The 16,818-nt window shown below is 48.4% G+C and overlaps 1 protein-coding gene across 2 annotated transcripts in view; it reads left to right on the plus strand.

Moving 5' to 3' along the window:
• The window catches only part of sxph (saxiphilin), a 103,174-nt gene that overhangs the window by 59,734 nt on the left and 26,622 nt on the right, over positions 1 to 16,818 (plus strand). For both annotated transcript variants that reach the window (XM_068006273.1, XM_068006272.1), the window contains 3 exons: positions 388 to 545; positions 6,337 to 6,523; positions 15,271 to 15,419. In XM_068006273.1, coding sequence (XP_067862374.1) covers positions 388 to 545; positions 6,337 to 6,523; positions 15,271 to 15,419 — 494 coding nt within the window. The remainder of the gene's footprint in view (positions 1 to 387; positions 546 to 6,336; positions 6,524 to 15,270; positions 15,420 to 16,818) is intronic.

Raw genomic sequence — 16,818 nt, forward strand, 5'->3', positions numbered from 1 at the left:
TGCAGCTCTCCCCCAGTACTGCATTGAACTGGCAGCCTAGGTTAAGGTGCTCAAGTCATGGAATGGGGCTTGAACTCACAACCTTCTGACACTGTGGCAAGAGTGCTACTACTGAGCCAAGGCTGATACCAGTGGATATGGATTGTAGCTCACAAGAGGAAAGGTGAACAGACAGAGGATGAGGTCAGAGGAGGTGGATAGTACCATAAAATTCAAGAGGGCACTGGATAGATAGTTGCCTTAAAAAGCAATTTGAAGGGTTTAAGAGATAAAGTGGTGTGTGATACTTTGGGACTCACCAGATGGATTAATGGACTTTTCCAGTCCTGTACACGGTTATGTGCTGTCTAAGACTATAACATTCAATTGTCCAATTATTCTCCTTAGCATCAGAAGCAACCAAGTACAAACTGCTTTGTACTGATGGAACCCAGGCCAATCTCAAGGACTTCAGAAAATGTAACCTTGGACGGGGGCCCGGGAATGCCATTGTGACGAGATACAACTACAGAAAGATCACACGGAAATTTCTCGCTGTGGCTCAGGTACACTAATCTGCTGATATGTGACAGGGCCTGGATTGCTGGGCTCAGGTACACTAAGCTGCTGATATGTGAGACGGCCTGGACTACTTTGTTTGATTGATGATCTGTACGTTAACAACCATGAGACAACTTAAAGGAGTACGGTAGTCTTCATGAAAACAATGTTTGTTGCAAACAACAGGGCGATATTGGGATAGGACACATCATTGTGTCACTTGAGTGACATTACTGAGATGAACATGACACATGATTCTTTTTCAAATAATCAGACCTTGCCAAGCACCTTGTTATGTAGATGAGTTTCATTTAAAATCCCTCCTTAAAACATTGTGCTCACCAAGAAACTCTCGGGAGTAAATTTTCCACTTGGCTTCAAGTGCGGAGCAGCGAGATTTTAAAAAATTAATTCTCTGGATATGGGCGTCGCTGGCAAGGCCGGTATTTATTGCCCATCCCTAGTTGTCCTTGAGAAGGTGGTGGTGGGCCTTCTTCTTGATCCACTGCAGTCCGTGTGGTCAAGTTACTCCCACAGTACTGTTAGCTAGGGAATTCCAGGATTTTGACCCAGCGGCGATAATGGAACGGCGATATATTGCCAAGTCAGGATGATTTCCTGCCCCTAGTATTTTCGGGAGGCAGTGAAAATACCAACATCTGAACGCTAACTAATCACTTGCCCTGTTTATAGTCTACTCAGTGATCCCACGCTCCTAGAGGGGAGCTTCGCATAAAGGATACAGGCGGAGAGTCGGTGCTACTTTTCTGTAGTCCTGCCTCTGACTGATGCTTCTGATGAGCAACGGTCCCTGCTGGGAATGTGGGATCGTTGAATTTACCCTGTAGTTTCCACTGAGAGTTATTGCTTGAGAACAGCACTCCAGTCCTGACCAAGCCGATCCTATAATCCCGTGCTCCCATTAGGTTCATTGTGGGATATTGGGGGCTCTGTACCTGCAATGTGTGTCGACTCCCCACTGGAACCACAGGATCACAGAATCAGCTCTGTTAATCCAGTGATGTTAGCTCCCTGCTCCTGATCAAATGACGCATTAGCAATCCTAGGTGGAAACCTTTTTTTTTTATTCGTTCATGGGATGTGGGCGTCGCTGGCAAGGCCGGCATTTATTGCCCATCCCTAATTGCCCTTGAGAAGGTGGTGGTGAGCCGCCTTCTTGAACCGCTGCAGTCCGTGTGGTGAAGGTTCTCCCACAGTGCTGTTAGGAAGGGAGTTCCAGGATTTTGACCCAGTGACGATGAAGGAACGGCGATATATTTCCAAGTCGGGATGGTGTGTGACTTGGAGGGGAACGTGCAGGTGGTGTGGTTCCCATGTGCCTGCTGCTCTTGTCCTTCTAGGTGGTAGAGGTCGCGGGTTTGGGAGGTACTGTCGAAGAAGCCTTGGCGAGTTGCTGCAGTGCATCCTGTGGATAGTACACACTGCAGCCACTGTGCGCCAGTGGTGAAGGGAGTGAATGTTTAGGGTGGTGGATGGGGTGCCAATCAAGCGGGCTGCTTTGTCCTGGATGGTGTTGAGCTTCTTGAGTGTTGTTGGAGCTGCACTCATCCAGGCAAGTGGAGAGTATTCCATCACACTCCTGACTTGTGCCTTGTAGATGGTGGGAAGGCTTTGGGGAGTCAGGAGGTGAGTCACTCGCCGCAGAACACCCAGCCTCTGACCTGCTCTTGTAGCCACAGTATTTATATGGCTGGTCCAGTTAAGTTTCTGGTCAATGGTGACCCCAGGATGTTGATGGTGGGGGATTCGGCGATGGTAATGCCGTTGAATGTCAAGGGGAGGTGGTTAGACTCTCTCTTGTTGGAGATGGTCATTGCCTGGCACTTGTCTGGCGCGAATGTTACTTGCCACTTATCAGCCCAAGCCTGGATGTTGTCCAGGTCTTGCTGCATGCGGGCTCGGACTGCTTCATTATTTGAGGGGTTGCGAATGGAACTGAACATTGTGCAATCATCAGCGAACATCCACATTTCTGACCTTGTGATGGAGGGAAGGTAATTGATGAAGCATCTGAAGATGGTTGGGCCTAGGACACTGCCCTGAGGAACTCCTGCAGCAATGCCCTGGGGCTGAGATGATTGGCCTCCAACAACCACTACCATCTTCCTTTGTGTTAGGTATGACTCCAGCCACTGGAGAGTTTTCCCCCTGATTCCCATTGACTTCAATTTTACTAGGGCTCCTTGATGCCACACTCGGTCAAATACTGCCTTGATGTCAAGGGCAGTCGATCTCACCTCACCTCTGAAATTCAGCTCTTTTGTCCATATTTGGACCAATGCTATAATGAGGTCTGGAGCCAAGTGGTCCTGTCGGAACCCAAACTGAGCATGGGTGAGCAGGTTATTGGTGAGTAAGTGCCGCTTGATAGCACTGTCGACGATACTTTCCATCACTCTGCTGATGATTGAGTAGACTGATGGGGCGGTAATTGGCTGGATTGGATTTGTCCTGCTTTTTGTGGACAGGACATACCTGGGCAATTTTCCACATTGTTGGGTAGATGCCAGTGTTGTATCTGTACTGGAACAGCTTGGCTAGAGGTGCAGCTAGTTCTGGAGCACAAGTGTTGAGCACTACAGCTGGGATGTTGTCAGGGCCCATAGCCTTTGCTGTATCCAGTGCACTCAGCCTTTTCTTGATATCACGTGGAGTGAATCGAATTGGCCGAAGACTGGATTCCGTGATGGTGGGGATATCGGGAGGAGGCCGAGATGGATCATCCACTCCACACTTCTGGCTGAAGATGGTTGCAAACGCTTCAGCCTTGTCTTTTGCACTCACGTGCTGGACTCCGCCATCATTGAGGATGGGGTGTTTGCAGAGCCTCCTCCTCCTGTTAGCAAGTAACATTCGCCCCAGACAAGTACCAGGCAATGACCATCTCCAACAAGAGAGAGTCTAACCACCTCCCCTTGACATTGAATGGCATTACCATTGCCGAATCCCCCACCATCAACATCCTGGGGATCACCATTGACCAGAAACTTATCTGGATCAGTCACATAAATACTGAGGCTACAAGAGGAGATCAGAGGCTGGGTATTCTGCGACAAGTGACTCACCTCCTGACTCCCCAAAGCCTTTCCACCATCTACAAGGCACAAGTCAGGAGTGTGATGGAATACTCTCCACTTGCCTGGATGAGTGCAGCTCCAACAACACTCAAGAAGCTCGACACCATCCAGGACAAAGCAACCCGCTTGATTGGCACCCCATCCACCACCCTAAACATTCACTCCCTTCACCACCGGCGCACCATGGCTGCAGTGTGTATCATCTAGAGGATGCACTGCAGCAACTCACCAAGGCCTTTTCGACAGCACCTCCCAAACCCCTGACCTCTACCACCTAGAAGGACAAGGGCAGCAAGCACATGGGAACAACACGACCTGCACGTTCCCCTCCAAGTCACACACCACCCCGACTTGGAAATATATCGCCGTTCCTTCATCGTCACTGGGTCAAAATCCTGGAACTCCCTACTTAACAGCATTGTGGGAGAACCTTCACCATACGGACTGCAGCGGTTCAAGAAGGCGGCTCACCGCCACTTTCTCGAGGGCAATTAGGGATGGGCAATAAATGCTGGCCTTGCCAGCGACGCCCACATCCCATGAACGAATAAAAAAACATTTGGTATAAGTGTTCAAAATCATGAACAGTTTTGATAGAGTTTAGAAGGAGAAACTGCTTCCAGTGGCAGAAGGGTCTGTAACCAGAGGACAGAGATTTAAGGTGATTGGCAAAAGAACCAAAGGCCACATGAGGAAACATTTTTTTATGCAGCAAGTTGTTATGATCTGGAATGTACTGCCTGAAAGGGTGGTGGAAGCAGATTCAATCATAACTTTCAAAAGGGAATTGGATAAATATTTGAAGGAAATAATTTACGGGGTGACGGGGAAAGTGCGGAGGAGTGAGATTAATTGGATAGCTCTTTCAAAGAGCTGACACAGGCATGATGGGCCTAATGGCCTCCTTCTGTGCTGTACCATACATCCTCTCCATCACAAAATCCACCTCTGTAACATTCCCGACTCCACCCCTGCTTCCTCCCATCTACTGCTGAATCCCTCACCTCCAGACATGACTATCCCAATGCTCTTCAAATCCAACTTCCATCCTCCATAAAATTGAGCTGAACCAAAACTTTGCTGTCCGTATCCTAACTCACACCAAGTCCCGTTCTCCCATCACCCTTGTGCTCGCTGACCTACATTGGCTCCTGGTCCAGCAACGTCTCAAATTTAAACTTCTCATCCACGTGTTCAAATCCCTTCATGGCCTCATCCTTCCCTATCTCTGTAACCTCCTCCAGCCCCACAACCCTCCAAGATCTCTGCATTTCTCCTACTCTGGCCTCTTACTTTCTCTTAGCGGAAAAACAATCAGCCAGGGTTCTCGCTCCTGATCACTATCCATTGACTCTTGATGGTAAGCGTGCACATGTGGGTATTTGTTGAGGGTCGGGATTGGGCTCACTTGTGATCACAACTGTGGTTGAATAGCCTGCCCAATGCACACCGCCCAGGCTCACACATGAAGAATCACCAGTTGGGTGAGGCAACAGTGTCCATGGAACTGGACCTCGATGGACGGCAACGCCTTCAGGAGAGTAGGGAAGAAAACTGGGGATGGAGGTTGGGAGAGGAACAAAACAAGCAACACTTGGTCTAAATTAAATGCATTGGAGGAGGTGTTTGTCCTAGTTGGTGCTGAAGGCTCTAATAATCTGCTTCAGTTGAGAACAGTTAAAATGGCAGTGTAATATTATCATGCAAATGCCTAACACATTCTGAGTCAGAAGGTCGTGTGTACAAGTCTCACTCCAGAGACTTGAGCTCAAAATCTAGGCTGACACTCCAGTGCAGTACTGAGGGAGTGCTGCACTGTTGGAGATGCTGTCTTTCGGATAAGATGTTAAACTGAGGCCCCGTCTGCCCTCTCAGGTGGACGTCAAAGATCCCACGGCACTATTTTGAAGAAGAGCAGGGGAGTTATCCCGGTGTCCTGGCCAATATTTATCCTCAACCAACATCACTAAAAAACAGGTTATCTGGTCATTATCACATTGCTGTTGTGGGAGCTTGCTGTGCGCAAATTGGATGCCGCATTTCCCACATTACAACAGTGACTACACTTCAAAAATACTTCATCAGCTGTAAAGCGCTTTGGGACGTCCTGAGGTCGTGAAAAGTGCTGTATAAATTCAAGTCTTTCTTTTTTCTTTCTTTCATGTCAAATCCTCCTAAATCATAGAATCATACAGTACAGAAGGAGGCCACTCAGCCCATCGCGTCTGTCCAGCATTTTGGAAGAGCTGTTCAATTAGCCCCACTCCCCTGCTCTTTCCCCATAGCCCTGCAAATGTTTCTTTTTCAGGTATTTATCTAATTCCCTAACCCTAATGCACCTCCCTTTCAAGCAGTGCGTTCCAGATCATCATAACTCGCTGCATAAAAAAAAATTCTCCTCATCTCCCCTCTGGTTCTTTGGCCAATCATCTTAAATCTGTGTCCTCTGGTTAGCGACTCTCCTGCCACTGGAAACAGTTTCTCCCTATGTACTCTATCAAAACCCCTCATAATTTTGACCACCTCTGTTAAATCTCCCCTTAACTTTCCCTGCTCTAAGGAGAACGATCCCAGCTTCTCCAGTCTCTCCACGTAACTGAAGTAAATGAGGGCTCGATCGGGAGACATTCCTGAAGTAAGATCTGCATTCTGTGGTGGTGAACGGTTCTCGGGGCTAACGGCTCGGTGCTTATTGCAGCATCTCTTTGGGCGGAAGGGAAAGCAGTCGCGGCGGTTCCAGTTATTCGGCTCGGCCGGCTTCAGTGGAAGAAACCTGATGTTTCAAGACGCCACCAAGAAGTTGCTGCTTCTTGCAGACGACGCTGACATCAGTCAGGTGCTGGGGTTAGACTACATCGCCTTGCTGAAAGGACTGGGCCATGAAGGTAATGTTGTCTGTTATCAGTATTGGCTGAACATTGTTTCCCGCATTATCAGAAAAGATTGAAGTGGCCGGAATTGTATATATTATAATTCTACAGGTCCTATTCGCAAATTCCGATCCGGATCAAGGGTGGGGAGCAAGGAGCGGACGGCCCAACCTTGGCCAGAATTTGGGCAGGACCCGATTCTGACAGGATTCCACCCCATTTCTTCCAGCCAGCCATTTTCTGGCGGGTGGGGGTGAGACCCGTGGGTTGATGCTTCACCTATGTAAAGGGGGGCCATGTCCGGGGAATTCCCATGTTACTCCAGGAGTTCAGCCCGCTCCACCCACTGCGTGAGTCCCATTGAGGCTAACATAAAAGGGAATCCAAAAGTCTTCCATAGGCAAATAAATAGTAAACGGGTAGTAAGAGGAGGGGTGGGGCTGATTAGGGACCAAAAAGGAGATATATGCATGAGGCAGAGGGCATTGCAGAGGTACTAAATGAGTACTTTGCATCGAAGATATGGCTAAAGCCTCAGTAAAAGAGGAGGTAGTTGAGATACTTTATGGGATAAAAATTGACAAGGAGGAGGTACTGGAAAGGCTGGCTATACTTGAAATAGATAAGTCACCAGGTCCGGATGGGATGCATCCTAGGTTGCTGAGGGAAGTAAGGGTGGAAATTGCAGAAATATTGGCCACAATGTTTCAATCCTTCTTAGACACAGGGGTGGTGCTGGAGGACTGGAGAATTGCAAATGTTATACGCTTGTTCAAAAAAGGATGTAAAGATAAATCCAGCAAATACAGGCCAGTCAGTTTAATTCGGTGGTGGGGAAGCTTTTAGAAAGAATAATCCGGGACTAAATTAATAGTCACTTGGACAAGTGTGGAATAATAAGGGAAAGCCAGCACGGATTTGTTAAAGGCAAATCGTTTTTAACCAACTTGATTGAGTTTTTTGATGAGGTAACAGAGAGGGTTGATGAGGGCAATGTGGTTGATTTGGGTATATAGACTTTCAAAAGGCATTTGATAAAGTGGCACATAATAGGCTTGCCAATAAAATTGAAGCCCATGGAATAAAAGGGGCAGTGGCAACATGGATACGAAATTGGCTAAGTAATAGGAAACAGAGGGTAGTGGTGAATGGTTGTTTTTCAGACTGGAGGAAGGGATGCAGTGGTGTTCCCCAGGGGTCGATAGTGGGACCACTGCTTTTCTTGATATATATTAATGACTTGAATTTGGGCACAATTTCAAAATTTGCAGATGACACAAAACGTGAGGAGGATAGTGATAAACTTCAAGAGGACATAGACAGGCTGGTGGAATGGGCGGACACGTGGCAGATGAAATTTAACGCTGAGAAGTGTGAGGTGATACATTTTGGTAGGAAGAACAAGGAGAGGCGATATAAATTAAAGGGTACAACTCTATAGGGGGTGCAGGAACAGAGAGACCTGGGGCTATATTTACACAGGTCGTTGAAGGTGGCAGGACAGGTTGAGAAAGCGGTTAAGAAAGCAAACGGGATCCTGGGCTTTATAAATGGAGGCATAGAGTACAAAAGCGAGGATGTTATGTTGAACCTTTATAAAACACTGGTTTGGCTACAGTTGGAGTGTGGTGTCCAATTCTTTGCACTGCACTTTAGGAAGGATGTGAAGGCCTTAGAGAGGGTGCAGAAGAGATTTACTAGAATGGTTCCGGGGATGAGGGACCTCAGTTACATGGATAGACTGGAGAAGCTGGCATTGTTCTCCTTAGAGCAGAAAAGGTTGAGAGGAGATTGATAGAAGTGTTCAAAATCATGAAGGGTCTACTGGCGGAAGGTTCAAGAACCAGAGGACACAGGTTTAAGGTGATTGGTGAAAGAACCAAAGGCGACATGAGGAAAAACTTTTTAATGCAGCGGGTGGTTAGGAACTGGAATGCACTGCCTGAAAGGGTGGTGGAAGCAGGGTCAATTGTGGCTTTCAAAAAGGAATTAGATAGGTACCTGAAGGAGAAAAATTTGCAGGGCTACAGGGAAAGAGCGGGGGAGTGGGACTAACTGGATTGCTCTTACACAGAGCCGGCGCAGGCTCGATAGGCCGAATAGCCACCTTCTACGCAATAACCATTCTATGATTAATAGGCCACAAACCTCAACCAGACTGAGGTATGTGATCCCAGAGGGGATCCATCACCTTCTGCTTCAAGGCAGAATGGCTTCTTTTGGAACCGAAGACTCTTGAAGGCAATGTTGTCCTTCGGTCCAGAATAGAGTTGCCAACTCTGATTGGACATATTCCTGGAGGTTTCATCACATGACCTCCTGCCTCCAACCACATCACCCGGTCAAACAGCCTTTTTTCCTGTCTCCAATATTTTTATAACTAATAAATGTAAGTGATCAAATAAAATGAAAAAAAACAAACTTTTTTTTAATACCCCTATGATTTTTCTCCCGGGTTGCTGTGTCCAGATTAATGTTTAATTCCTGGAGACATCAGGACAATTCTGGAGGGTTGGCAACCCTGGTCTCGAACATTGGGGGAAGGGGCTCCCAAATGGCTCAATGGGCCATGTGGTGTGGAACTGAGTCAAAGGCCCCGATAATAACTGTGAAGCAGGAAGGGAGCTGGGGGGGCGGCGGTGGGCGTGGAGATTTAGCCGCTGGGAAACCCGGGAGTATGGGTTTCCCGGACGTCCTGCCGAATTTAACGGCAGGACCTGATTTAAATTTTTTTAATGGGTTTCGTGGCCGTGCCAGGCAGATTGAGAGGTTGTCTGACAGTCGGCAGGTAGGCAGCTGAGGAGCAGAGTGGAGATGAGTTGGACATGGGATGGGGGGGGGTGGGGGGGAGTCGGACATCGGGGAGGTCGGGAGGAGTCGGCCATCGGAGGGAAGTGAGTCGGGCATCAGAGGCCCAATCATGGGGATGGGTCCGATGGCGGGGTGGGTGGGGGGGTGTCCGATCGTTGTGGTGGGGGGGTCTGATCGCAGAGGGGGGGTCTGAATATGGGGAAGGGGGGGTTTCGACCTCGGGGGTCCAATCGGGGGGAGAGAAGTAGGTAAGGAAGGATATAATTAGAGGCAATGTTCACTAGATTAATTCCTGGGATGAGAGGGTTATCTTTTGAGGAGAGATTGAGTAGAATGGGCCTATACTCTCTGGAGTTTAGAAGAATGAGAGGTGATCTCATTGAAACATATAAGATTCTGAGGGGGCTTATCAGGGTAGAGGCTGAGAGGTTGTTTCCCTGGCTGGAGAGTCTAGAACTAGGAGGCATAGTAGCAGGATAAGGGGTCGGCCATTTAAGACTGAGATGAGGAGGGATTTTTTCACTCAAAGGTTTGTGAATCTTTGGAATTCTGTACCCCAGAGGGCTGTGGATGCCGAGTCGTTGAATATGTTCAAGACTGAGATTGATAGATTTTTGGACTCTAAGGGAATCAAGGGATATAACGATTGGGTGGGAAAGTGGAGTTGAGGTCGAAGATCAGCTGTGATCTTATTGAATGGCGGAGTAGGCTCGAGGGGCCGTATGGCCTGCTCCTGCTCCTATTTGTTATGTTCTTATGTTTTTAAGCTTGGTGGGCCGGGCGGAAGCACTCCTGTCCTTTTTTTTATTCGTTCATGGGATGTGGGCGTCGCTGGCGAGGCCGGCATTTATTGCCCATCCCTAATTGCCCTTGAGAAGGTGGTGGTGAGCCGCCTTCTTGAACCGCTGCAGTCCGTGTGGTGAAGGTTCTCCCACAGTGCTGTTAGGAAGGGAGTTCCAGGATTTTAACCCAGCGACGATGAAGGAACGGCAATATATTTCCAAGTCGTGATGGTGTGTGACTTGGAGGGGGACGTGCAGGTGGTGTTGATCCCATATACCTGCTGCTCTGGTCCTTCTAGGTGATAGAGGTTGCGGGTTTGGGAGGTGCTGTCGAAGAAGCCTTGGCGAGTTGTTGCAGTGCATCCTGTGGATGGTTCACACTGCAGCCACTGTGCGCCAGTGGTGAAGGGAGTGAATGTTTAGGGTGGTGGATGGGGTGCCAATCAAGCGGGCTGCTTTGTCCTGGATGGTGTCGAGCTTCTTGAGTGTTGTTGGAGCTGCACTCATCCAGGCAAGTGGAGAGTATTCCATCACACTCCTGACTTGTGCCTTGTAGATGGTGGAAAGGCTTTGGGGAGTCAGGAGGTGAGTCACTTGCCGCAGAATACCCAGCCTCTGACCTGCTCTTGTAGCCACAGTATTTATATGGCTTGTCCAATTAAGTTTCTGGTCAATGGTGACCCCCAGGATGTTGATGGTGGGGGATTTGGCGATGGTAATGACGATCCGGATTCTTTCCCCTCAGTCTGGTTCAGTAATAACTGAAGTCGAATACATTTTAAAATTCAACACATCTTTAATAGCAGGGTTCTTAGTCTGCAGCATTGATTTGGACTCCTGATAGAGTCCCTCTATGCTGGCAGAGCAAGAACAAAAACATACAGAAATCCACACGTTTTTATACAGATGAATAGGGTTGGAACATACTTAACGAGGGTCAACACCAATCATAAGCCGGGCATAGGTTGCCATGCGAGGTTACATTATTTCCGACCAATCATAAATCGTCCATGTGCTGATCATGCTGCTGTTAGACATCAAAGGGGATAACTTCCTCATCTTCCAACTTGGAATGTTCTTCCCTGTTCCTTCTGTTCCTTATCTCCCAACCTGGAATGTCTTTCAACTTTGGCTAAGCTCGTTACCTATATTGATCTGCCATAAACATGGAGACATTCAGACCAGTCCTTGACTCACATCAAAGACCTATCATTGATAAGACCATGCAAACCTGCTGACTAAGCAAACATATGGCCCAGCAGGAGGGCCAGGCCACTTGTATCAATCTCAGTTACTAACTAATTAACCCTTTCTAACCATTTTGCATTCTGCTTCTTTGCCACGTAGGCATCTTAATATTTTACTGAAAACTGACCACGTAGGGATTCTCAGTAATGCCGTTGAATGTCAAGGGGAGGTGGTTAGACTCTCTCTTGTTGGAGATGGTCATTGCCTGGCACTTGTCTGGCGCGAATGTTACTTACCACTTATCAGCCCAAGCCTGGATGTTGTCCAGGTCTTGCTGCATGCGGGCTCGGACTGCTTCATTATCTGAGGGGTTGCGAATGGAACTGAACACTGTGCAGTCATCTGCAAACATCCCCATTTCTGACCTTATGATGGAGGGAAGGTCATTGATGAAGCAGCTGAAGATGGTTGGGCCGAGGACACTGTCCTGAAGAACACCTGCAGCAATGTCCTGGGGCTGAGATGATTGGCCTCCAACAACCACTACCATCTTCCTTTGTGCTAGGTATGACTCCAGCCACTGGAGAGTTTTCCCCCTGATTCCCATTGACTTCAATTTTACTGGGGCTCCTTGGTGCCACACTCGGTCTTCTTGGCCTACAAGCAGTGCTGGAAAGGCACTTACCTGCTCCATCCAGCCGTTCTTGCCTCTCTTCAGCTGCCGGGTTTCCTGAGGCCCGGAAAACTCGGCACCCAGGAGTTGAATGTGAAACAGAGATTAAATTTGAGACAAGCAGTCTCCTTTAAATATTTTAAGGACGGACCTGCTTCCGGAGAGCAGTTTAGTTGTCCACCTGCCAACCCGCCTCCGTTAAAACCAGAAGTGGGCACGTTGGAAGCGGGTTGAGGTCGGATTTTGCCATTTTAAAATTTTTAACCCACCCCCACCCGTTTGTCCTTGGGGGTTAAAATTCCCCCCATAGAGTCATGTAGCACGGAAGGAGGCCATTTGGCCCATCGTGTCTGTGCCAGCTCTTTGAAAGAGCTATCCAATCCCACTCCCCTGCTCTTTCCCCATAGCCCTGGAAATTTTTCCTTTTCAAGTATTTATCTCATTCCCGATTGAAAGTTATTTTTGAACTGCTTCCAGTGCTCTTTTAGGCAGATCATAACTGTGTAAAAGAAATTCTCCTAATTTCCCCCTGGTACTTTTGCCAATTATCCTAAATCTGTGTCGTCTGTTTACCGACCCTCCTGTCAGTGAATCAGTTTCTCCTTAATCTCACAGAACATGAAGATCCAGGTTCAATCTCTGATTTCCACCATTGGCAGCCGTGCCTTCAGCTACCTAGGCCCTAAGCTCTGGGATTCCCTCCCTAAACCTCTCCACCTCTCTACCTCTCGCACCTCCTTTAAGATGTTTCTAAAAACCTACCTCTTTGACCAAGCATTTGGTCACCTGTCCCAATATCTCCTTATATGGCTCAGTGTTAAATTTTGTCTGATAATGCTCCTGTGAAGTGCCTTGGGATGGTTTTACTACAAGTTGTTGTTCTTCTTTGTGTTGCATTCTTTCTTTCATTCCCCAGGCCCAATTCCTGGGTCTTTGCTAATGGGTCGGTTTTCCTTTTCATTAAAGCCTGGAGAATACTCAGGCCTGGAGATTCCGAGGGGCTTCTCCCACTGTAATCTCAATGGGAGATCAGCAGAAGCCCCGGAGAAAGGCCCGTGTTCTGTCTCTGAGCGTTCTGCCTATCTCCTGTTGAGGTTACAGCAGGTCACTGGGAGAACCCGCACTGAATTTCTGCTCCCATCCCTCCCCCCCACTCCTGATTCCAGTGCCAGGCCCTGCTAGGGGCAGGGGTATGTGAGGGGCAGGGGTGTATGAGTGGCAGAGCACCAGGACCATGCAATGGGCCCACACCAGGAAAACTCAGGGTACCCTTCCCCTAACAGGCACTGTGCTCCTCTGGCTTACTGTGCCTGTTGTGGTGTCAAGCAGGGGGCACAGGGAGGGAATTCGGGCCTACCTAGTTTCACGGGACTCCCCTGCTGGCCCAGTTGGTAATTGCACCATGTACTATGGTACTGAGCCACGCTGACCAGGAAGATCCCAGATTTGATCCCTGGCCTGAGCCAAGCTAGCTGATCTTAGCTGAGCCTAGAGAGGGAAATATCAGCCAGTGTTCCTGATCCATATGACTCATACCAACAACAACAATAACTTGCATTTATATAACACATTGACTTAGTAAAATGTCCCAAGACGCTTCACAAGAACGTTATCAGACAAAATTTGGCACCGAGCCACATAAGGAGGTATTAGGACAGGTGACCAAATGCTTTGTCAAAGAGGTAGGTTTTAAGGAACATCGTAAAAGAGGAGAGAGAGATACAGAGGCTGAAAGGTTTAGGGAGGGAATTCCAGAGCTCAGGGCCTAGGCTGCTGAAGGCACGGCTGCCAGTGGTGGACTGATGAAAATCAGGGATGCGCAAGGGGCCAAAATTGGAGGAGCGCAGAGATATCAAAGGATTGTAGGGCTGGAGGAGGTTACAGAGATAGGGCGGGGCAAGGCCATGGAGGGATTTGAAAACAAGGATGAGAATTTTAAAATCGAGGTGTTACCAGACCGGGAGCCAACGTAGGTCAGCGCGCACAGGGGTGATGGGTGAGGGGTGAAGGGTGAACGGAACTTGAATAGGGGCAGCAGAGGTAGAGACAGGCTATGTAATGGAGGTGGAAGTAGGTGGTCTTGGCGATGGAATGAATATGTGGTCGGAAGCTCATCTTAGGGTCAAATTGGACGCCAAGGTTGCGAATGGCCTGGTTCAGCTTCAGAGAGTGGCCAGGGAGAGGGATGGAGCCGGTGGCTAGGGAACGGAGTTTGTGGTGGGGACCGAAGACAATGGCTTCAGCCTTCCCAATATTTAGTTGGAATGAATGCTTGAGGGCAGGATTGGGTTTGGCTCTGATATCCCCCTCTCCACACATGGTGAAATAACCTGCCAATGCTCCCTGTGCAGGCTCATAAGTGAAGAATGCACATTAGGCTGAGGTCCCAGACACCGAGCAGCGCAGTAAAACCTCCCGTATTGTCCTGGAGTCTCTAGGAATTAAAGATTAATCTCCCATACGCTGTGGTGAGCAACTCGGGAGAAAGGTCATGGAGCGTTAAAAAAAAAATCGGAGATGGGAAAGAAGGCCGTTTGGCAGACAGTCAAGAATCCTCCAGACCGGTAGCAAAAGCCCCGATTTTAATCCTGTCCGCCCGGTAGGAATGGTACAGGTTGGAGGGGGTTTAAAATGGTGGCCAGGCCCTACCCACTGCTTTCCTGACGCGTTCGCACCTGCTGCCGTTTTAACTCCCAGGTTTTCTTGAGCATTGAGGCGCCCGCTGGAGCTAGTCTGGGCCTCATTAATATTGATATGTCAGGATCCGATGACATCCTCCTCCCAACCCCACAATGAAACCTTGAGCCTCCCCTGCCCCAAGCTCCCTCCACCCCAGCCGCGATTCCCATCGGACCCTCCCCACGGGGACCGTTACCTCGGGTCTTTGGCGGTGGCCTCCTGCCGCCTGAGATCCCACTCCTGCTCACTGGCCTCCACCTCAACCCTGCCAGCTTCGGGTGGGTGGTGACATTTAAATGAGGTCCGGGAGTTAAAATTGCCCAGGCCTCACGCTGACGCTTCCCCTCGCGAACCTCCTCCCCCTTGGCCCCGTACTCCCGCCCCAGGTTAAAATAGAGCCGCTTTCCAATTGGTGTGGGAAGGCAGTTTGCTGTGAGGAGGGACGTGTCGGGCAACCAATGGCAGGAGGGTGGGGACAGGGCAGCTGTAGGCAGGAGGTCATGTGATCAAACATGCCCAACCAGAATTGGCAACCCGGGTCGGAAGAGAAATTCGGGGAGGGAAGAAAAAATGAAGATTTTGTGGGGCATTTTCCGAAGGTGATTTTGTGCTTTTGTTTTTTTGTTCAGGGAGCTCCTTGGAGAACAGCATTGTGCGGTGGTGCTGCATTAGTGCAGCTGAGCAGAGCAAGTGTGAAGAATGGGCCCTGAATACAAAATCCAACCCGCTGGTCTGCATCAGGGCAACATCAATGAGTGACTGCATTGAAATGATAAAGGTGCCTAATTTCACGGAATTTTAAATCAAATATTTTGTATCAAAAATGGGGTCCATGTTTGGAATATCCACTGCCTGCTTGAGATATTATCACTACTTTGTCCCAAAGTTTCTGTGCACCATCAGAAATTATGCATAATTTATATAGAATTTACAGCACAGAAATTTTACCACAAAATCTGGTGTCACATAAGTGTCTAAGTTGCTCCCCTGTCTGACGGTCACCATTTTGAATAAAACCCTATAAGTTGGTGTCCAAGTTAGTTGGCACATGGATGCTTACTTGGGGAGTAAGAGTGTTAAAGGATTTGGAGAAAGATCAGGGAATAGGAATTAAAAAGATAAAGAGCTGCCGTAGCTGACAAAATGGTGGAGCCAACTCAGTGAACCAAATGGCCTCCTCCAGTTGCCGCTCTGTTTTTAACAGAACCGGCCTTAATCGTATCTGAACATAAGATCAGATTTTACAGCAAGATCTGCTAAAGTCAACAACAACTTGCATTTATATAGGGCTTTTAACATAGCAAAATGTCCCAAGATGCTTCATGGAGGCGTCATCAAACAAAAATGAAGGCCAAGCCAACGAAGGAGCTGTTGGGAGGCGTGACCGAAAGCTTAGTCAAAGAGGTGGGTTATCAGAGAGGTTTATGGAGAGCATTCCAGCACGCGGTGCCTAGATGGTTGAAGGCCATCAGTGACAGGGCGAAGGGATGCACAAGAGGCCAGAGTCGGAGGAATGGAGAGTTCTGGGAAGGGCGTGGTTTGGAGCTAGAGGAGGCTACAGAGATGGGGAGGGGTGAGGCCATGAAGATATTTAAATGTGAGAATTTTAAATTGGAAGCATTGGGGGAACCAAGTGTCAATGTAGGGCAGCAAGTACAGGGTGATGGATGAGCAGGACTTGGTGCGGGATAAGATATAGACTTTTGGATGAGCTGAAGTTTAAGGAGGGTGGAAGATGGGAGACTATCAAGGAGAGCATTGGATTAGTCGAGTCTGGAGGTGATAAAGGCACGAATGAGGGTTTAAGCAGCAGATGGACTGAGGCAGGGGCAGAGACGGGCGATGTTACGGAGATGGAAGTAGACAATCTTTGTGATGGTGAGGATGTGGGATCAGAAGCTTAGCTCAAGGTCCACTAAGATGCTGAGGTTACAAACAGTCTGGTTCAGCCAGAGCCATTGTATGGGGAGAGGGTATCAGTGATATGGAGTTTGTGGCAGAGATAGAAGAAAATGTTTAATTGAAAGAAATAGCAGCATATTCAAGAATGGATATTAGATAAACAGACTGACAACAAAGAAGCAGTGGAGGGGTCAAGAGAAGTGGTGGAGAGGTAGGATTGGATATCGTCAGCGTACATGTGGAAACTGACCCCGTGTCTGTGGATGATGTCACCA

Source organism: Heptranchias perlo, chromosome 25 (assembly GCF_035084215.1).
Source record: "Heptranchias perlo isolate sHepPer1 chromosome 25, sHepPer1.hap1, whole genome shotgun sequence".
NCBI lineage: Eukaryota > Metazoa > Chordata > Chondrichthyes > Hexanchiformes > Hexanchidae > Heptranchias > Heptranchias perlo.